The sequence below is a fragment of the Juglans regia genome, chromosome 7, assembly GCF_001411555.2.
Source record: "Juglans regia cultivar Chandler chromosome 7, Walnut 2.0, whole genome shotgun sequence".
NCBI classification, from domain to species: domain Eukaryota; kingdom Viridiplantae; phylum Streptophyta; class Magnoliopsida; order Fagales; family Juglandaceae; genus Juglans; species Juglans regia.
In genome coordinates this window covers 35,741,280-35,762,637 of record NC_049907.1, presented here as the reverse complement: position 1 = coordinate 35,762,637, position 21,358 = coordinate 35,741,280, and the positions used below count along the sequence as shown (strand labels likewise).

Below are 21,358 nucleotides of genomic sequence, written 5' to 3'. Positions count from 1 at the left end.
AGACTAACTATAGATGTAAAAAGCACTCACTTATAAGGTAGGGCTCCATACATCAATAACAACTAGTTTGTTAAGTTTCTAGTCGCCATGCGCGGCACCATCAGATTAGTGGTGGCCTCTCGTCTGCAATTCATCTCAATTTTTAGTTACTTTCCTATGTTTCTGTTTTCTCTAACTAAGGATCGAGTGAAAGTGGATGAAGTTCATTCCAGCCAGTCCATACCAACATATTGCAACACACAATCCTTTACTGCAGCTTCTAGTTACAATTTTATAATCTGTTCAGCAGACTATTTAAAAACTGTCACCAAGCGATCTTCCCTTTTGAAAATTGGGTGGGAGCCATTTCTTTGGCTCCAAAACCTGTTTTTTTTTTTTTTTTTTTTTTTGTAATATGTTAGTTTTGAAAAGATTGTATGAGACTCTCACTCCAAATTTGTATCTTGTAATCGTTAGTTTATCTATAAATAGCTTATTTGTTGAGAAAAAAAAAAAAAAAAAAGCTAGTTTGTTAAGTTTAGATAAATGGCTTGTGAGACGAATCAATTTATATGTCTAAGATTTTGTTGCTAAATTGAAATATAAAAGAAAAACCGTTTTATTTTAAGATTAGAGGGAGAAAGAAGTAGATATATAAAGCGAGTTTTATAGTATTTATTAAGTATTTAATGTTATTTTAAAAATTTATTTAGACAATTATAAATATTATAACACATATTTTATATATTTATTCCCCTAGTATTCCATGCCTTGGTATTCAGATAAAAAATTCAGTGTATCAATAGCTCTATTTTAGGACGAGAAATAATTTAATTATAATAAAATTTTAAAAAAATAAATTTATAAATTGACATGAATTAATGATTTTAAAATTATTTATATTATAAATTAAATCTAACTCATGTTATCAACCCACAACTCGATTAATTTTGTAGTATACTACCGCACTTGTGATTCTGTGAAACAGAGAACTTAAAAGAAAAAAAATTAAGGTAAATTGGTTGAAAATGAGTGGCAAAGAGGTCTTTCATGACCCAACGATAATGCATCTCTCAATCCTGTTGTTTAATAATCCCCTTTCTCCATTTTTTTTTTTTTAGAATAATGGTAATTGAATAGATAAAAGTGATATTTTGTACGTTAATATAGTAAATTGAAATGAGATAAATTAATATAAAAATTAAATAAAATATTATTATAATATTATTTTTTTAAAAAAATTTAAAAAATTAAAAAAAATTAAATTATTTATTATATTTTATATAAAAATTTAAAAATTATAATAATAAAATAAAATGAGATGAGATGAATTTACTTCTCAATCTAAATAAGGTCAAAAATTTTTATTTTTTATTTAATTATTAATGAAGAGAATATTAATAAATTGATATTTTTTATTTTTTAAAAATATTTAAAGATATATAAAAAATGATTAAAAATAAAAATTAAAAAAATAGGATTTTTTTTTAATCTCCTTCCATTACTTTATTTAATTAAATAATTTCCATTTCGTCCCTTCTTGTTTTTTTTCCCCTCTCTCTCTCCTTCTCTGTCTCTGTCTCTCTCTCCTTCAAGAGCCTTCTACTTCAAGTACATTTTTCTGAGATTTCCACCCTCTAGGTCTCTCTCTGCACCTCTGGGATCCTGAAACACTTTTCAATCAGAGTTTCCTGTTGCAAGCCACGATTAATCTGCCACTTCCATTCCTGCTTTTCAGCGCCAAAAGAAAAGCACTTCCATTCTGCTCTGGAAACCACCTTTCCTCTTATATATCAAACTATATATATATTAATAAATATATATTTATATTTCCTCAACGCGTTTGAGACTTTCGCCATTTTTTGATCCGCCAAAGTTAAATCTTTTTTATCCAGCTAAGTTTAGACAACCATCTTTGAAAAACTCACACTTCTATGCATGATCTGTAACATCTTCGTCTCCAGCTACATTTAGAGGCTTCCGCCAGGTTTCTTGGCCAATCGACGTTCCTATCCTTTCTTCTTTACTAGGCTCGGTTTAGGTACCACAATAAGTCTTTATTCGTTAGTTCAACCCCAAAAGTTTGTATTTTGCTTTTAAACTCTACTGGGTTTTCCTTTTCTTGAGCTTCATCTTTTGCTTTTTTCTCACAACCACGAATTTTGAAATTGGGCTTCAGTCGCTTGTGTTATTGTTTTCAATTTTTTCCATGTTGATCTAGACGTTAGTGTGCCAGTTTAGTTTTTTAAGGTATTTTGGGTTTCTGGGACATTGAACGATTGAAATTTCGGTGAATTTGGTTTAACTTTTGGGATTTTGATCTGGGTTTTGAGTGTGAAGTCAAGGCCTTAGCTGCGCCTATTGGTTTATTGCTTTGAAGGACTTTAATGCTCTGTTGCAAAGATGCAGCCTGATCAGAGGAAAAAGGTAAATTTACTCATTTCTGGTGTATACAGTTATATATGTGCGTATATTGGCTCCTGTTATTGGTTTGAGATTATGCGAGTTGAAGTCTCGAGAATTGCTTCTGTATTTCTTTTATCTAATTTTAAAGGGAATCAAATTAATTGCAACCAAATCGCTCTTGTTCAAATATGAATTATTTTCTTTTTTTATAATTCATTATTGTCCTCTAATTTGTTGTGGTCCATTTGTACTGGGCTGCTTGTTATGTTGTGCTTATGATTCCTGTGTCTGGATCGAATGGAACAACCTGTCATGTTCATTTTTCAGCTTCTGTGCCAGCTGCTATGTCCCCATTGCAGTTTTGTGGGAGGTCCCACAAGAATACTCGTCATATGACAATTGAATGGCTGGCTTTTTTATTTCTCATGTTATGCTATATCATTATTTAAGGGTTAGTTTGGGATTGAAACTGTTATCTGGTGTGAGATACTACTTATCTAGGTTTTCAGACTTTAGTTACGCACTGTGTGCGACTTGTCTTTTTATTTTGGGTCTTGTAAATAAGTGACCTCTAATACCATATTCTCGTCCTCTCCCTTTTCCTTTTCATTTCTGCCATTTCATGAATTTATATTATCTTGCAAAATAATAATTTATTGTACTGGTTGTGAGAACCAGCAGTGATCCACTGAGTTGTATTCCATTTCCATCTATTGCGGTTCTACTGTCTATATCAGATCAAATTCCTTCCCGAATGACTGACAAAAATGCCTGACACTCTTATATACCAACTCATGAAGCATTCTAGCGATCGATTTGTAAGGTTGAACATATAGGGCCAAATATTTCTTCTTCCACTTGCAATACGTCATGTGTGCAAATTAAGTTAAACAGTAAATGTAGCATTGGATAATGCTGGATGCCAAAGCAGTTCTTAAATACTAAATATGATGACCATCAATGGTTTTGCAATTGCTGTTTCCTCTCTAGGTGAACTAGTATGTGGGATATCAAAGTTAAATGTTGTTGATGCTAATTTCTAATATCAGTAGTACATATGTTATCTGGTTATAAATTATGTTTAGCAGCGGTATTTTTTTAAAATGAATTATGTTGCAGAACATATCAACTGCATTTTGTATTTCTGCTTATGGTGTCATGGTGATAAAATTTCATGATCTAGTATTGTAATGCAGTCATCGGTTGAAGTGGATTTTTTCACGGAATATGGTGAGGGTAGCAGGTACCGAATTGAGGAAGTTATTGGGAAAGGAAGCTACGGCGTTGTTTGCTCTGCATATGACACACACACGGGAGAAAAGGTTGCGATTAAAAAAATAAATGACATATTTGAACATGTCTCTGATGCCACTCGCATCCTTCGTGAGATTAAACTTCTTAGACTCCTGCGTCATCCAGACATTGTGGAGATCAAGCACATCCTCTTACCGCCTTCCAGGAGGGAATTCAAAGATATATATGTTGTTTTTGAACTCATGGAGTCTGATTTACACCAGGTTATTAAAGCAAATGATGATTTGACGCCAGAACATTATCAGTTTTTTCTTTATCAGCTTCTTCGTGGCCTGAAGTACATACACACAGGTCATAATCATTTTGTTTAACTGTAGAAATTTTTCTAGCTACATGTTGCCGGTATAATAATTTTTTGGCTATACTTCAGAATGTTTATACCAGTAAGGAGTTGCTAATTTTGTTATCATGGTTTCAGGACTGATTTTTTCCTCTTTAATGTTTAATTTTCTTGTAGCAAATGTATTTCACCGTGATCTAAAACCCAAAAATATCTTAGCAAATGCTGACTGCAAACTCAAAGTCTGTGACTTTGGTCTTGCGAGAGTAGCTTTTAATGATACTCCCACTGCTATATTCTGGACGGTAATTTTCTTTCCTTTTTCTTTTTCTTTCCTCCCAAACTTCTGTGAATTTTTTGTAATTGAACTTGTGGAAGCATTATGTATGCGATTCACAAAGTGTTGGTTTTTAGCCAATATCTCTATCCAATTTGATTATTTGTAATTATCATGTTGTAGGACTATGTTGCAACACGATGGTACAGGGCTCCTGAATTGTGTGGATCCTTTTTTTCAAAGGTGCAATAATTATTACCTCTTTGCTTTTGCTTGGAAGTTGCTTAATCTTTTCCTCAGAGATATTGATTCTTCTTCTGTTGCAATTATTGAGTCAATTATTGAGTCATTATCATTCTTGTCTATCTTCAAAAAATTTTTGTCTAATATTTTTGTTCATCATCTCATTCTCTCTTTTCTTTCTTTTTCAAGCAATTTTTTTTAACTTCAGTACATTTTACTTTTGTGCTTTTCTTACTAGTTAGATTTGTGTTATGCAGTTCAGATTGCTGCTTCTGTGGATTGGCGTTCGTTGAAATTACTTTTCTTTTTCTTTTTCTTTTGGACTATGCCTTTCATTTACAGGGTTATCTCTAGATCTGGAAATTTTTTAAGAATCAGGCAACGTACATGACACACCATTATTTGTATTTGAGATAGAATTATGGTACATATAAGCAAGTTTTACTACAAACTCAACCAATTGTTCATGTGTAGCCTTATGCATTTTGTTGGCTTAAAGAGAACTGTATTTTTAAAGGTTTTAACTACTGGATAACATGCCTCTGCAGGGATGTGATTACATTTGCAGTTATACAGGCAAGAGTTTCAGTTTATCAGGCTAGGCATTCAGTCCTCACTTTTTCTTTATGTAATCGAGGTTTTTTGAAAAAAAGAAAAAGAAAGAGTCTTGCCTTTTCTCAAAGGTTGTGCCTGGCTTGAAGCTGAATCTTTGTCTGTAGAGTGTTCTTTTAGTTACTTGAAAGTCAAGACCATTGTGTGTTTCTAATAATTATTTAATTTATTAGATAACAAACTAAGCTCTGCTCGCATTTAGGGAATTAATTGAGATACATTGTATACATGTGCTTTAACATGTATGACCGGGCGATTATGCCTATGCTTATTTGATGTTTGTTGTCCCATGGGAGACCTCCATGTAAAGGCTGTCATCTCTCAATTCCAAGCCCAAGCAAATCCTCTCTTTTCAATAAGATAAGAAGAATGAGCTTGGTCCACATTCTGCTTAACTATGTTAAACAGTCTCAGGGATGTTGGTTATGTACTTGCATGTCTATGTGTAATGCCCAGTAATATGTGAAGCTTAGGAAACAGAAACATGCTGAAGTCTTGAAAGTGTCCAGCAATTGGGTACATGGGATGCATTTTTTGATAGGTGGGTTACATGACATGTATTTGGAAACATTAGGCATAAATGTTCCTGTTGGAAGAATTGGTAAGACTATTGAGCTTGCTCTACAATCCCCTGAACCAGTAATTATAACACCCAATGAGAAAAAACCTGGGTTTACTCTGCAAGGGTGGGTCCGAAGGGCCATTTCCTTGGAGAGGTTCCCGACATTATTAAAAAAAAAAAAAAAAAAAAAAAAAAGAAGAAGAAAACCTGAGCTCTCATCTGTTGAGGCAATAACTCCGAAGGGTTTATGCAAAAGCCCTTTACAGTATTTTTATATGCCCGTATTGACTGACATAAACTATGTTTTGGGAAGGGTTGGATACCCATACAGATCATTTCCCAGAAAAAGCTAATACCGAGAATTATCAATTTCACAATTCCTGAAATCACCTTACCTCTGGTTCCTGTTATGCCCATAAAACAGTTGCTTTTTAAAATGATATTTCTGCTTACTGTTTCTATGCCATTATAAATTTTTCAATCTCCTCTCCTGATCATAGTATATGTTGTTTTCAGTATACACCAGCAATAGATATATGGAGCATTGGATGCATCTTTGCTGAGCTTTTGACTGGAAAACCTCTTTTTCCTGGGAAAAATGTAGTTCATCAATTAGATCTAATGACTGAGCTGTTGGGAACACCATCTGCTGAAGCCATTGCCAGGGTCTGTATGTTGTGATTAACTTATTCCTAATATGGATTAGAGTATGATATTATGCACCATTGTTCTTTTGCATGTCGTCATCCATACGGATTATATTTCCCTAACCGCTGGGATTATACAAACAGGTTCGCAATGAAAAGGCTCGGAGATACTTAAGCAGCATGAGGAAGAAGAAGCCCATCCCTTTTTCCCAGAAGTTCCCAAATGCAGATCCACTTGCACTTCGTTTATTAGAAAGAATGCTGGCATTTGAACCCAAGGATCGACCTACTGCTGAAGAGGTAAAAATATTCATCAATCTTCTCTTATTTTACAATCTATCTTCTCTTCTCAGGGAGCATAATGTGTTTCATGTTGTCAGGCTCTTGCTGATCCATACTTTAAGGGCTTGGCCAAGGTTGAGAGGGAGCCTTCAGCTCAACCAGTTACCAAGATGGAATTTGAATTCGAGAGACGAAGGATAACCAAGGAAGATGTACGAGAGCTTATATATCGAGAGATTCTGGAGTATCATCCAAAGATGCTGAAAGAGTACTTGGAGGGAGCAGAGCCAACAAGCTTTATGTATCCAAGGTATTCTTATAGAAAATTGAGTACAGATTTTTCGTATGAATCTCTGACCCTTGTTTAGTGGTTATGCAAAACAATTTCAAATCATCATGTTGATCTTGCCTATGGCCATGAAGATTAGAATACACACTACTTATATCATTTGAGCAACTTGGGCATTTTTTATGCTTATGGTTAAATGTGCCATGGTTCTGCCTTTACCATTCGAAAGCGCATGCCTTTAACATCCTGGCTTTGTTTTTTATATTCTTGAAATTTAATGTACTATGGAATGTTAGAATTCAGCTAAATTGATTTCTGGATTTGGTGATTCTAGAATATAAATTCGATAAATTCATATTGATGATCAAATCCAATTTCAAAGATGTCATGCCACCAAACTTAGCTCAGAATCTTTTCAAGTTTGCACGAATTTGTCAATGGTTTCATAAATTAAATTTTAATATGTTTCTTCATGCAGTGCTGTTGACCATTTTAAGAAGCAATTTGCTTATCTTGAGGAGCATTATGGAAAAGATGGTACTGTTGCTCCACCTGAGAGGCAACATGCATCATTACCGAGGTGCATTACTACTATTCCTTTTTGGCTCTCTTTTTTCCTCCTAAAACCTTTTTGTTGAGCTGCCTACTTTCCTTATTTTGCATTATCTAGTCTGCTAATAAAGGGGTTGTGCCTGCAGGACATGTGTATTATATTCAGATAATGCGGTACAGAATTCCGCAGATGTTGCAGATGATCTCTCCAAGTGTTCGATCAAAGAAATTGAGAAGGCTCATATGGACAGGAGTTGTGGGATCCCTATGACACAGCTTCCTCTACAAGTTCCTCAAGGTATCCACGGTGTGTATTCTGTATCTGATTGCTCATATTTACATTTTTTTTGTAATGATTTCCATGTTCACTCTCTTTACGTTTGAGTAGAATGGTGTTATCAAAGTGTGAACAAATATTCTGGAAACTTTTTCTTAATTCTTTTTCTCCCATGTTTGACAAATACGTGTGCTTGTGCATACTGACGTCTCTTCTATCCCTGAAGAGTTTTCATTTCTTTAATCTTCTGTTTTGATTGGTATTTTTCTAAATCTGGAAGCCACAGAAAGTTGGTAATGTTGGAATACAGCTGTCATAGGCCTCTCATCTTACAATAGTAAGCTTTTGAAGGGGTACCTATTAGTCTTGGATACGTTAAATAATTCTCAAGATGACTATGTCTTGAATACACACCTATGTTGCCTCTGAATTCAAGGTGCTTAGAAATACTCCTATTTACTAGGCCTTGTTAGAACTGGTTTATAATTTTTTTCTTAGTAGTATTGACGGGCATGACAGCTAAGAATATGCTCCAACTTGAATGAATTCAATTAAGCATATGTTTGAACTTGAATACATTTGTGATAAGCAAGTACTACTCCAAAGCTGTAACTTTAAAATTGCTGCTCGTCATTCCCCGTCCCACCTTTGATCCTCGCATAGCTTTACACTATTGGCACTCGACTTATAAGAACATAGTGTACCAACTCTGATTATAAGCGGATTACTCTACAGGAGTCGCTGCAAGGCCTGGTAAAGTTGTTGGTTCAGTGTTGCGGTACAACAATTGTGGGGCAGCAGCAGCAGCTGAAGCTCTTGAACAGCGGAGGATGGTTAGAAATCCATCTGGTACAACTCAATATTCTGCTTCAAACGGCTCATATCCAAGAAGAAACCCGAGCTGTAAGAATGAGAGGGGTGAAGACGATGGGGTTGAAAGTTCTAAGTACATGGCAAGGAAAGTCGCTGCTGCTCAAGGTGGATCTGGAGGTCACTGGTATTGATATTGGTCATGTTAATTTTGTGCCGATCTGCCTACTATAGATATTATCCAACCGAGTTTTGGGGAAAATCTACCACTCATCATGGATTGTTCTGCCAAATTAACTCTCAGCTTTGATAACTGTATTCGATCAGTGTTATGAACTAGCATAGGTGCTTGGGAAGTGCAACTTTTTTCGGTGATTGGCTGGCTAAAAGTTGCAATTTGCATCTATATCTTGACATTTACATGGGGTTCCCGATGACTCTTATCCTTATTCTCTGATTCATAACCATAACCGAAACCAAGATTCAGCAGATGTGTGTAGCCATGAATGAGAAGAAGGCAGTGCTATTGATTGACTTGGAAGTTCTTTTGTTTCGTTCTCATTCTTTGATAGACTCTAGAAATTAATCTCTTTGTGGGTTCTTCATAACTGTGATATTGATTGTATCAGTTGACCTTAGTTATTTGTGCTCCAAATAGGGATCTTTATTCACCAGAACATCTTGAGCTGTTTGTGACAGTGACTAGATTGACAGATGGAAATTTTCTGTTATACATATTTGGTACCTGTATTTATTTGCACTTAAATTGCTGACTCTACATGAGCCCTCCCTCTTCAAGAAAAGACATGCCTGCTGATATATGCATCTCGTGGGGTTCAACTAATTGTATGATTCTTTGCCAGAGTTTTTGACGGTGATTTTCATCATTCTCGCTTCTTGGGTTCCTGCACTTGAATAAAAATGGTAGTTTGTCCTTTTTATTCAAGTTTTCTTCCTTCTTCGTCTTTTTCCCTCAAAATTTACAGACTTGTTGACTTTTGTCCCCACAAAAGAAAAATGAAGATTAATAAATAAATCAATCAATAAAGTTCTTCGCATGAGACATTATGCATAAATCCCTTATATATCTATACGCGGAATGCTCTGTTTTTATTCTTTATTTTTTGTTAAGTTTGCACTCAACACGTTTTTAACCTACTGTTCAGTGTTCAGTCTGTTCATTCATCTGGGCTGGAACTCGGAATTCATTGGTTATAACTTATACAAGGATTTTCAATGCAGGACAAGGACTTCCAATGTAACTAAATATATAAACGTGGTATTATAAGGGACCAAAATAGTAAACAGAATAATGCTTTTGAGTCTTACATTATTCTTAAAGGGTATGTAGCAGTTTGACACTCGTACGTTAATTTTATTCCTAAACACGATTAAAACCAAGGGGGAGAGCCATCCTGATTAGTTATTTTGATACAATTTATGTAGACAATTATGATGCCAAGGTTGGAGACCGAGATCTGTAGGTCTTTTTTTGGAGGATAGAAGAAGAAAATCTGATGGAAACTGCACCAACGACAGTGCATAAACCCCACACATATCGGCAAAGGGAGAAAATTGGAGAAAAATAGGGAAGAAGCCTGATCTGTTTCCAACAAGATGGGTTTTTTTTTTTGGCTTGAGTTTCAGTTGTGCAGAGAGAAAATGGGAACAATGTTAGGGATTTGATTTAATTTTTGCAAGGTGTCGGAGGCAGATTTGCAACAAGCAATAAACGGAAGCCCAATACTGGAAAAATACACCATATTTTTTAACTGCACAGCGATAGCACACAAGATATATGACAGAATCAGTCTGCTGAACCTTCGGATTACAGAGTTTTTTACCCCAAGGCAACAACCAAACACTAAATGGACCAGAAACATCAAATTCTTTTCCCCGCTCAGAAATCAGTAATTGTCGTTGCATTACAAAAATGGCTGAATCCTAACAAAATCTTTTCTTATTTTTGCAACGAAAGATGTTCTAAATGTTAATCCTAAATCAGTATAATCTCGGTTTCACACGCCTCCCATTGACATCACTCCCGTCTAGGTAGGGCTCATTATGGTAGGCACGAGCCTTGACAGAATGCTTGCCGATCCTGGCCACATATTGCAGCAATTCACTGAGGACAAGAGGGCAGCTTTCCTTCAAATATTCAAAACCATCTGTCTGCATCACAGCTGAAAACAACAAATCCGCCCCGTAAGTCACCAATTATGTATTCCTTAAGCAAATAGGTTAAACAATAAAATCCACTGAAAAAACTGCCTAATTTAGATTATTATTCAAGAACAAAGCAAATGCAATATATGCATGTTAGCCAAACATGGCAGGACAGAAATTTGCTGAATCATCAGAAAAGACCTCTTATTGTACTGGTTTCAGCCAGATGGCCGTTAAAACGGTAGTAGAAATGCTAATTGAAAGACTTTCAAGTAGTTAACACCGAACCAACTTCACGTATTATGTTTCAGAACATTGGCTGTTAAACCAGACCATGCATAAATTGGTCATAAGGTGCATATTGTTTTTAACAAACAATGCATAAAATTCTCCACAACGGGACTCACAATCAAATAATAAATGAAGCAATATAGAAACAAACAGCTCTCAAATAAATTACACATAAAGCTTAAAAAACTTTAGTGCTTTCCATTAATAAGTTTTTTCGTCAATATAGAGAAAATCTACTTATTGAGTTTCCCATGTAAAGTTTAGCATAACGCATCTTGCTTACATATCAGGCACTAGCCTGGTTTTCAGAATCATTTCATGTGAGGAGCCCATATTGTTCAGTTAGTTGGGTCAGGACCTAAGCATGTCTTCCTTGTAGATTTACAACAGCCTTTTGAACTAAGAAGTCGTGCTGAGAAGCCTACCTCTTAAATTTTCAGGCGACGCAATGAACTTGAGACATACATCTTTCAGTTGGAAACAATGGTGCTGCTCTGCCAAGGCCAATGTTGTCGCCACAGTGTTTATGGCAACATCCTCACAAAGTTTAGCCTCACAGAGCAATCTGAGCCTCTCAAGGGCATATCGGTCTGCTGCTGCGAGCAGATGTTGGGCCATCAGTGAAGAAGCCCACTTAGAGTCAAGACCAAAAAGCTCTTGCATGTCTGGTAGTGCATCCCAGTATATGAAATAGAGTATAACCTGCAGGACAGAGTAAGAAAGGTGTACAGGGGCAGCGCCTTGGAAGAAAATTCCAGATGAATTCATGCATAAATATAGTCCTTCTGTATAGAATCCAATTATTCACCCAAAGGATACACACCAAGGAAAAAAAGCACTTAATAATTTAACTTATTAAGTGACTACGTGAAGCACAGAAAGTTAGAGCAGTTGTAGACCATGCATATTCATTAACCAAAACATCTGTATGCACGTATTGTAAAAAAAGCTGCATACTTATTGTCAGTTACATAAAATATATATTAAGCACTTTTTATAAATTTCATTATTTTGTAGCAAGAAAACACAACACAATGGTACGAAACTACAACTTTTCCTGCAAACCCCCACAAAGGAGTTCATCATTCACATTTAATGCTTAGGCTTATGGAGAAACAAAACGGACATCTATTCTTCTATTTCCCAGCTTTTGATGCTCAATGAAAGCAAAAAAAACTGGAAAAAGAAAAAGGCATTTAAGGGAAATAAGCATCATGATAAGGACATTATTTTTTTTTATCAGTAAATAAGATTTTTATTGATGATAATAGGCATAGCCCAAGTAATATAATGAGGACATTATAATGGGTTTTCTGGGAAATCCCATTTGTTATATTGTTTTACTGTGAGAATCAATTTGTTATATTGTTATATTGTGATGCCAAGATTCTTTAAGTGTGTTAAGTCTCATGCTGGGTGGATAAATGGATTGTGAATGTGTGCATGTGCTAAGTCCCACACTGGTTGTATACAAGGTGAAACTGGCTTGAAAAGGGATTCTAAGGAATTTCAGTTGTAACTATATATAGCTCAAACATGGCTATAGCACATACATTATTATGTAATTGTAAAAGCCAAATTAGCATGAAGACTACAAGGATTTGAGAAAACCAAACATATACACACCAGAGAGCACATAGGCATGAGAAGAAACAATTGATGTTGTCAAAATCTTGATGACTAGGAATGATCAGTTCTTTCCTAAAATGAACAGAATGTGCCATGTAATAATAGAATTGAAAATATCAGGGGAAAAAACAATATACAAGCACGATAAAGACAGTTATTTATAAATAAGCAGGAAAAAATTAATAAAGTTATTTCTCCTAGGATGACAACCAGTAATCACATCTTTTTCCCAACAATCTAACTTATGCACACATCTGATATGTTATAAATTCATAAGAGTAAAATGAGCACAAAAGAAGGAAAAAAAACATGAGAAAGAGAGGGGGAAAAACCTTAAAAACAGGAGCCAACATGTCTTCAACTTTAATGGACTGACTGTATTGGTCTTTCATCGGACCAAAAAGTTGAGCCCTGAACACAGGCGAGCGTGCTGCAAGCACCAACTTGTGGGCAGCAAAAACTTCCCCATCAACTTCAAAACTGACGTCAGCTCCCTTTCCACTTTCTAAAATCTTCCCAAAATGCTGACCAATGTCAGAAGGTGGCACTGTTATAGAGTAAATCTTCGGTCCCTCTGTATGTGATTTAACAACACCAACACAACAGTGAATTATGAGACAATCATCTTTCAGGTAGTCAGATGTCTCGAGGAGAGTTCTTTTGTAGAAGCGTTTATAACCCCTGCAAGATCCAAAAGCAACAGCTGTTTAATTCTATTTATCATCCACTGAAATTTTTGCAAAACTAACAAAAATTTGAACCAAGAATAGGGATACCAGACTGGTATTGCCCATGATGACAAGATGAACAGAACAATTTGCTCTCCAAGAGATTCTGCAAATCCCACAAAATATTAACGCATTGCTCTCAGTAGATGATGCTTTCTCAAACCATTAAAAGGTCACTCCAATGTCGTAATGATCAGATTTTGGTGAATGTTGATGCATGCACACAAATAAAAGGTAGGCACATTTATGTATGCCTTTAGACTAGATGCACAGCACTTGCCAAACAAAATATGATCTCCACAAATATTCAAGCATGCAGTAGCCATAAATTTTGATATAGCTGGACTCATGGGAGCCATAAAGTTTGACCCCTCCCCAAGAAAAAAACCCCCTTACTCTCATCATTTTTATATAATATTACCTTTGCGCTGATATTGAAATTTATTACTAAAATAATATAGAGAACATTTCAATATCCTTCCAGATGGATTTTGGCCCCTCCACGATAACAGAATCATTGCCCCTTGGCTTCAAATCCTCAACCCTCCTAAAATCTCCTTTACCTGTGCACTAGCTTGTCTTTCAATATCAGTGTTTGCATCACTCTGAATTATTAAGACTAGCTGCCACATATTTAAAATATTTATTATTCATTCTTCGGTATTTATATCAACTGTGTCAGTGATATCCTAGTTACTATGAAACAAGCAAAAGTTTCAAACTAGAATGACCATGAATGAGCCAAAATCTCAGATCCTTAAACACAGCGACTATTTTAGTGCAAACCCTTTTCCCTTCAAATTAAAAGAGAAAGAAGCTTATAGTTTGAATATGTAGCCATTCAGACTTCGAGATAGTATGTATTCTCACTTGAGTAATTTGTTTAACATAAACCAAATCCAATAAACCAGCTTTTACAGTCACATTTCTTGTTCTCTTTACACAAAATAAACAACCAAGTTTGAGGTGGGTCAGGGAGCAAGAACCCGTTTTTGGTTCAATGTATGGTGTGGCGAGAGACCTCTTTACACTGTTTTTCTGGTCGTTTACAGCTTGGCTGGAAACCAGCAGGCAGCAGTTACAGAGGTGCTGTCTCATGTAAAAGGGACTGTACTTTGGAATGTTACTTTCACTATAAATGCTCAGGATTGGGGACTTGATGAGCTTGAAGGCTTTTTCAGCTACTTGTATTCAGTGAAGTTGGGAGGTAATGGGAGTGATCGCATGCTGTGGAAACATACGGGGAGCAAGAAGTTTACTGTTAAATCATTTTACAAGGTTTTGATAGTCCAACAGCCTAACTCTTTTACATAGAAGAGCATATGGAGGGTTTATGTGCCATCTAAAGTCACTTTTTTTACATGGACAGCTGTGCTTGGGAAGATTTTGACAGTGGAAAATCTACGGAAACGTGGTATGGTTGTTTTGGAGTGGTGCTTCATGTGTAAAAAGAATGGGGAGTCAATTGATCATTTACTTTTACATTGCGACGTGGCTAGGGAGTTATGGGCTGGAATTCTTAGTAGAGCTGGGCTGTGTTGGGTTATGCCTAAGAGTGTGGCGGATCTACTAGCATGCTGGAATAGGCATCTTAATAGCTCTCAACTGACAGCAGTGTGGCGGATGATGCCTTTGTGCTTAATGTGGTGTTTATGGATGGAAATGAATGATAGGTGTTTCAACAAGAAGGAGATAGGTTTTGGAGACAGGTTGATTTCTTGGATGCGTTTTTGCATTTCAACGGCCTGGTTTTCAGTGCTAGTTAATGGCACTCCTGCTGGTTTTTTTTATAGTTCAAGGGGTTTGCGACAGGGTGATTCGTTATCTCCCTTTCTTTTTGTCATAGTTATGGAGGCGTTGAGCAAGATGTTGCAGGCTACTGTTAGTGGGGGTTTTTTATCTGGTTTTCAGGTGGGAAATGGCTCTGGTAGCTCTTGTATCATTTCACATCTCCTTTTTGCAGAAGACACTCTGTTGTTTGTGAAGCGGATAGGAGTCAGGTCCAAACTTTGCGTGCATTATTACTTTGTTTTGAAGCAGTATCAGGGCTTAAGGTGAACCTTGACAAGTCTGAATTGGTTCCGGTGGGTGTGGTCCCTAATATACGCAATCTAGCAAGTCTTCTGGGTTGCAGGGTGTCCTCGTTCCCAATGAAATATTTGGGTTTTCCGCTAGGTGCTACTTTCAAGAGTAGAGTTATATGGGATGGGGTGGTAGAAAAGATAGAGAAAAGATTAGCTGGATGGAAAATGGTGTATCTATCGAAAGGGGGTCGTCTCACTCTTATCAAGAGTACCCTCACAAACCTCACAACTTATTTTTTATCCCTTTTTCCTATGCCTGCAGGGGTGGTGAATAGAATTGAGAAACTCTTCAAGGCATTTCTATGGGGAGGCTTAGGGGAGGAGAAGAAAGTTCATTTGGTTAATTGGAAGACAGTATGTTCTCCAGTTGAGTATGGGGGGTTGGGTGTGTGTAATTTGAGAACTTTTAATAAAGTGTTGTTGGGGAAATGGCTTTGGAGATATCATATGGAAGGGGGTTCTTTGTGGAGGGAAATAATAGATGCTAAATATGGGGTTGATTGGGGTGGTTGGTGTTCTAAAGAAGTGAGAGGGGGGCATGGAGTGGGGCTATGGAATTTATAAGGAAGGGGTGGATTATTTTAGTAAATCATATTCGTTTTGTCGCAGGTGAGGGTAACCGAATCAGTTTTTGGCGGGATGTGTGGTGTGGAGATCATGCATTGGAAAGGGTGTTTCCAGCTTTATATCGTATTGCAGTTAACAAGAAGGTTTCTGTGGCAGAAGTGCGATTATTTGCTCATGGTTTGCATCAGTGGAATATTATGTTTAATAGAGATATTCATGATTGGGAATTATCTATGGTTTCAGATTTTTTCAGCTTGTTACATTCTTTAGGGTCTACTATGGCACAACAAGACAGCTTGAAATGGAGGTTCCAGGATCATAAGAAATTCACAGTAAAAGCGTATTATAAAATTTTGATTTCACAGGATCACACCTCATTCCCTTGGAGGAACATTTGGAGGTCTCGAGTGCCCTCTAGAGTTGCTTTCTTTGTTTGGAATGCCGCCCTTGGGAAGATCTTAACCACGGATAATTTGAGGAAGAGAGGATGCGTTGTGCTGGATTGGTGTTACATGTGTAGAAAGAATGGAGAATTGGTAGATCATCTTTTACTGCATTGTGACGTAGCAAGAGGGTTGTGGGATGAGATTTTTCGACGAGTCGGTGTGGCTTGGGTAATGCCTAAGAGAGTGGTGGAGTTGATGGGTTGTTGGAGAAAATTGCAGGGCAGTCATCAAGTGGGAGCAGTTTGGAGAATGATTCCGTTGTGTATCATGTGGTGTATTTGGACGGAAAGGAATATGCGTTGCTTCGAAGACAAGGAACGAACAATGATGGAGCTGAAGAATTATTTTCTGCACACTTTATTGCTTTGGTTTTCAGCTATTGTATTAAATGGGGATGATATTCATGAATTCCTATCTTTAGTTTAACACTCTTAGAATGTATCTAGGTGTTCAACTGTATACTTCCTGTGTACTAGGTATATGCCTATTTCATTCACATCAATAAAGTTTATATCTTACTTATATAAAAAAAAAAAAACAACAAGGAGCGTGCAGCGGGAAAAATCTGGAATTTAATTGTATTCTTTTTTTTTACAGTGGTTTTCTGCTATTGTACTAAAGGGCGGGATTTTCATGAGTTTTTGTCTACCTTTATAAAATGTAATTAGGTGTCTCATTTTGTATACTTCCTATGTGTAGCATTGCCTAGTTTCACTCGATTCAATAAAATTTCTTACTTATAAAAAAAATAAACAACCAAACTTTAAATTCATATTGCATTGGCATTAACCAAACGTACCAAAGAAACCAAGGCAGCCAAATTTTGACCATAATATCGTATAATTGTTCTCAGAATCAAGAAAAGTAGTTCCAAAACACTAATTTCCAAATATGAAATCTAAAAACGTACCACATGCTTCCACGATATTTAAGGGTGTAAGGCCCGCCGTCGAGCATACGATTAAAATGGCTGTGGACCTTGTGGTTTCCCTTGCCGCTCTGGTCCAAGAGCGTGAGCTCGAACAACGCCCTGACGTCGGTGCCCTCGCTGGCGAGGGCGAGGAATAGGGAGACGTAGGCGGCGTTGTCCTCAGCGCTCTTTCCGTCCGGGTAGAAGTAGATGGCCCAGGCATAGCCCCCAACAGCGAAGGTGTCAGAGGTTATGTACTTGCCGATCCCCATGCCCTTGGCGAGTGAGTAACCCTTGATCTTGAACTCGTGGGTCCCATTCACGGTCTCCGTGCGCGACGTGGAGGCCGAAGAGGACGTTGGTGACGACGAGGGTTTGGAGTGGATAAACTCTCTGCGAGTTTCGATTGTGCCCATCAACCGAGAGACCGAACAATTTTGATGATGACTTATTTCAATAAAAAGAATAAAAAAGAATTCGTTCGTTATGCGAGAAAAAGGATTCCGATTGCTTGGTGGGTGGACAGGGGGAATTGGGGTTTCCGAAGGACGGAAATGAATTCAGTAGAGATGATGTGGATTGGAAATTTGTGGGGAATGAAAATGAATTGGGGGAGGGTCGATGTGTGGGTTTTAAGGTGGGAAACTTATGATATTCTGGAGATTTGTGTGGGGGGATTGTCGATGGCTGATGATATTTAACACACAGAGAGAGAGAGAGAGAGAGAGAGAGAGGCGTGTCGGAAATGGGATGGGATTTTCTTTTCTTTTTTCTCAGTTGGCAAACAAACGAGGATTCTACATATCACTCGTAAGTTTTTTTTTTTTTTTGAAGTACACTCGTAAGTTGTAACCCACCGATGGCAAAATAATATCTCCGTAATATTATTAATGTGATAGAAAACTTTAATTTTTTTTTTTTTTTGTAAAAATAAAAAGAAGAAAATTTTAATTTTAATTCAATATACATTACGTGAATGTGGTTTTCTAAATAATTTTTAATTTTTAATATTACTAGCATTATATTTTTCATCAAATATATTTATTTGTATTTGTATTTCCATTTACAGCCTCAATTTTTATGAGCCCACAATTTGAAATTATTAATTTATTAGCTTTTAAAATATTTTAGGTGGATGATTAGTCGCTTATATAATCTATTATAATGGGGTTGAATAAATTAGTAGCACAAATTGGAACCATGAAATTCTAGAATCTTCTTCGCTAAGAAAATAATGAAACTTGCATTGCACATGGTGGCGACATCCAGCCACTTAGGAATTAAATTTTTTTCCTACTTTATTTTAGTTTATAAAATAGAAGTTTAATTTTATATTTATTTTTAAAGGAAATTGTCATCATTCATTCATCAGATAAACTTACATCCATGACTGAATACATTATGGGATGTCTCCATATCAAACATGACATCACAAACCAAAATAATGCATTTAGAGCTCTACCAGTACATTATTTCATTTTGTAACTAATATGATCTTCAATATTGTTAATACTCTCTACAGATAAACATCCAAGAGACAATACTCTTTGCCTAAACAGAGACTCAACCTCACCCTTCATAGAAAGAGAAGACTTAATCTGTAAGAGGAGTTTCCCCCTTAGGAAAGGCCAACATGACCTCAGCCGAGAGACCCAGCCCAATAAGGGTTTTTATCCAAGCAAAGAAGCAAACTGTCAACAAGGGAAAGGCGTCGTCTAATCGACAAGACAGCTCGACCTGACGTAACGGCAACCTCCCTCTGAAACAGAATATGTATAGGAAACACAGAGGACCTTTGACTCATCGGCATCAGAGCATCAATGACTCATATAAATCTGATTGAGGCTCAGGGAGCCACCCCACATTAATTACACTGCTAATTAAGTCACACTCTGCCATTATGAAGCCGACACAGAGTCACGCCATATTTAAGGGTTCTGACAAAATGAACAGTACGATGAACCTGGATCTCATAGTAGTAGGGATGATCTGCTCTTCAAACCAGTGGTATAGTTAGCTAATCCCAGGTACAAGGAAACTCTCTCTAATCCCTAGACTTTCTTACTTATTTATTATACTCCAAGAATATTTACTAATTTTGGCATCGGAGGTTCCCCGGCCCTAAGGTCGCCCTCTCAAAGTCGGGTTATATTTTTCTCTATGCAAGGCTCGTTGTAGAAGACCTGAGTTGTTGGAGCTTGGCCCCAAGGGTGTGTGAAACATGACGTTAATAGTGACCCCATCTGTGGAATCATAATAGATCTTGCGTGTACTTCGTACATTTGAGGCAACCCTTTCCATGTAACTCAAAGGATCACTGAAGCGATTCGAGACAGGGAAGTAGATCAGATGGAGAACCAGGCATGCAAGAACGAAAAAATCACTACATAAGAAGACCAGCCATGCGTAAACAAAGCGCTATCTGCGACGGACGAGGCCGACATCTAGCCTTCGATCCTTGATCGCATGGACATTGCAAGCGAAATTCGAGACGAGCAGGAGCTCCGAAAGGCTGAGCCAATTGGACCTCTGGAACTTGTTATCCTAGACCGACTAGAGGCTACGTTGACGATCAGCGTGAAATGACATAGGAAGCTCGAGACGCCATGCTGCAACTTCTTGCTGAACACTTGGATGTGTTTGTATGGAGTCACAGAGACATGCCCAGGATAGCATCCGAGATCATACATCACAGTTTAAGTGTAGACCCAAAAGTCCAAGGGGTGCGGCAAAAGCATCGAAGTGTCATGCAGAGAAGAACGCCGCCATAGCCGAAGAGGTGGACCGGCTACTGAAGGTGGGGGTTCATACGAGATGCTCATTACCCATAATGGTTATCAGATGTAGTACTAGTAAAGAAGCCAAGCGGAAAATGGAAAATGTGCGTTGACTTCATTGACCTTAACAAACCTTGCCCAAAAGATAGCTTCCCGCTTCCCCGCATCGACCTCATCGTTGACTCTACGATAGGCCGCATGCTCAGCTTCATGGACACCTATTCCGAATACAACCAAATCCGTATGAAGCTCGGACGAGGAGAAGTCCTCGTTTATCACCGACCGATGTTTATAACAGACTGCTCGAACGACTTACTTTCCTGCTGGATACCATAGGGAAATGTAGGTTTAAAGGTTGTCTTATTCCTCTTGCAGAGGAGAGCGGGATCGGCCCTACGACTATCCGAATACTTACCCCGGCCCCCACCTCAGTGAAGGAGCGGATCAGCTACATTGCTGTCCGAATTACCTCTTCGGGGGACAAAGAGGCGAGATGGCATGAGGCATTCCGACCTCTTCCCAATGGAAAGTGGGCCGAGTCTATAGACCGCCCAAATAATGAAGAGAAAGACACGAACATCATCATCGGAATCTACATCAACAGGATTGTCATCAGCAACTTACCTTCCCGCGAGGCGAAAGGGAAATGTAGGCTTTAAAAGTTACCTTATCCCTCTTATGAAGGAAAGCGAGTCGGCCCTTGGTCACCCGAAGACAAAATCTTCACCAACGGACTTTACTTCAACAAAAGAATCTCCAACAACAAAATACCACCAAAGGAAACTCCACCAGCTCCAACTTACTTCCCCGCGAGACAAAAGGGATTAGTCACGCCAGAGGCGGCTCTATCCTTCTCGCAGAGGAGTGTGGGTAGGCCTTTGGCCACCCGACATATTTATCAACAGAACGTCATCTCCAACAACAGAACGCCAAACAGATAGTGCCTCAAACCTTCACCCATCCCGGCAAAATAGCTCTTAACAGGTTTGACTTGTGCAGCATCTCTTACTTACCTTCCCATGAGGGTCAACATGCTAGACCAGCCTTAAGGCGGCTCGGCCTGCCTCACTGCGAAGTGCGGATTCAATCTTTCGACTGCCCAACATTACTTTCGAGATGGCATAGCACAGCCGTACATCTCCTACTTACCTTCTCGTGAGGATCAACATGCGAGTCCAACCTTAAGGCAGCCCAACTTGCCTCACGACGAAGTACAAGTTCAGTCTTTCG

The 21,358-nt window shown here is 37.6% G+C and overlaps 2 protein-coding genes across 5 annotated transcripts; one reads left to right on the top strand and one right to left on the bottom strand.

The window, feature by feature from the left end:
- The first annotated feature begins 1,541 nt into the window (after positions 1–1,541).
- LOC108994997 (mitogen-activated protein kinase 15) lies at positions 1,542–9,290 on the top strand. 3 transcript variants are annotated; one of them, XM_018970450.2, is made up of 10 exons: positions 1,542–2,406; positions 3,582–3,990; positions 4,157–4,284; positions 4,440–4,499; positions 6,190–6,339; positions 6,465–6,620; positions 6,701–6,912; positions 7,370–7,471; positions 7,590–7,741; positions 8,456–9,290. In XM_018970450.2, exons 1-10 carry the CDS (start codon positions 2,383–2,385, stop codon positions 8,722–8,724), a joined length of 1,662 nt encoding a protein of 553 aa, XP_018825995.1. In that variant the 5' UTR covers positions 1,542–2,382; the 3' UTR covers positions 8,725–9,290. The 3 variants fall into 3 exon arrangements, with proteins under 3 accessions (XP_018825995.1, XP_018825994.1, XP_018825996.1); XM_018970449.2 differs by having other exon boundaries at positions 1,547–2,406; positions 7,590–7,750; XM_018970451.2 differs by having other exon boundaries at positions 1,547–2,406; positions 3,569–3,990; positions 7,590–7,750.
- A 987-nt stretch (positions 9,291–10,277) lies between these two features.
- LOC108994998 (BTB/POZ and MATH domain-containing protein 2-like) lies at positions 10,278–18,168 on the bottom strand. 2 transcript variants are annotated; one of them, XM_018970454.2, is made up of 5 exons: positions 17,352–17,686; positions 13,393–13,450; positions 12,949–13,297; positions 11,413–11,689; positions 10,278–10,713 (listed from the first exon to the last, which is right to left on the bottom strand). In XM_018970454.2, exons 1-5 carry the CDS (start codon positions 17,572–17,574, stop codon positions 10,532–10,534), a joined length of 1,089 nt encoding a protein of 362 aa, XP_018825999.1. In that variant the 5' UTR covers positions 17,575–17,686; the 3' UTR covers positions 10,278–10,531. The 2 variants fall into 2 exon arrangements, with proteins under 2 accessions (XP_018825999.1, XP_018825997.1); XM_018970452.2 differs by lacking the exon at positions 13,393–13,450 and having other exon boundaries at positions 17,352–18,168.
- Between the last annotated feature and the right edge of the window lie 3,190 nt (positions 18,169–21,358).

Bases quoted from the DNA above. Each gene is read 5' to 3' on its own strand.
- LOC108994997 (XM_018970449.2), top strand. From the start codon at position 2,383: ATGCAGCCTGATCAGAGGAAAAAG. The intron at 4,500-6,189 runs GTGCAATAATTA...TGTTGTTTTCAG, and splicing joins GTGGATCCTTTTTTTCAAAG to TATACACCAGCAATAGATAT. The intron at 7,472-7,589 runs GTGCATTACTAC...TTGTGCCTGCAG, and splicing joins CAACATGCATCATTACCGAG to GACATGTGTATTATATTCAG.
- LOC108994998 (XM_018970452.2), bottom strand. From the start codon at position 17,767: ATGGGCACAATCGAAACTCGCAGAGAGTTTATCCACTCCAAACCCTCG. The intron at 13,298-17,351 runs GTACGTTTTTAG...TGGATCTTGCAG, and splicing joins AAATATCGTGGAAGCATGTG to GGGTTATAAACGCTTCTACA. The intron at 10,714-11,412 runs GTAGGCTTCTCA...TGTTGTTTTCAG, and splicing joins GTCGCCTGAAAATTTAAGAG to CTGTGATGCAGACAGATGGT.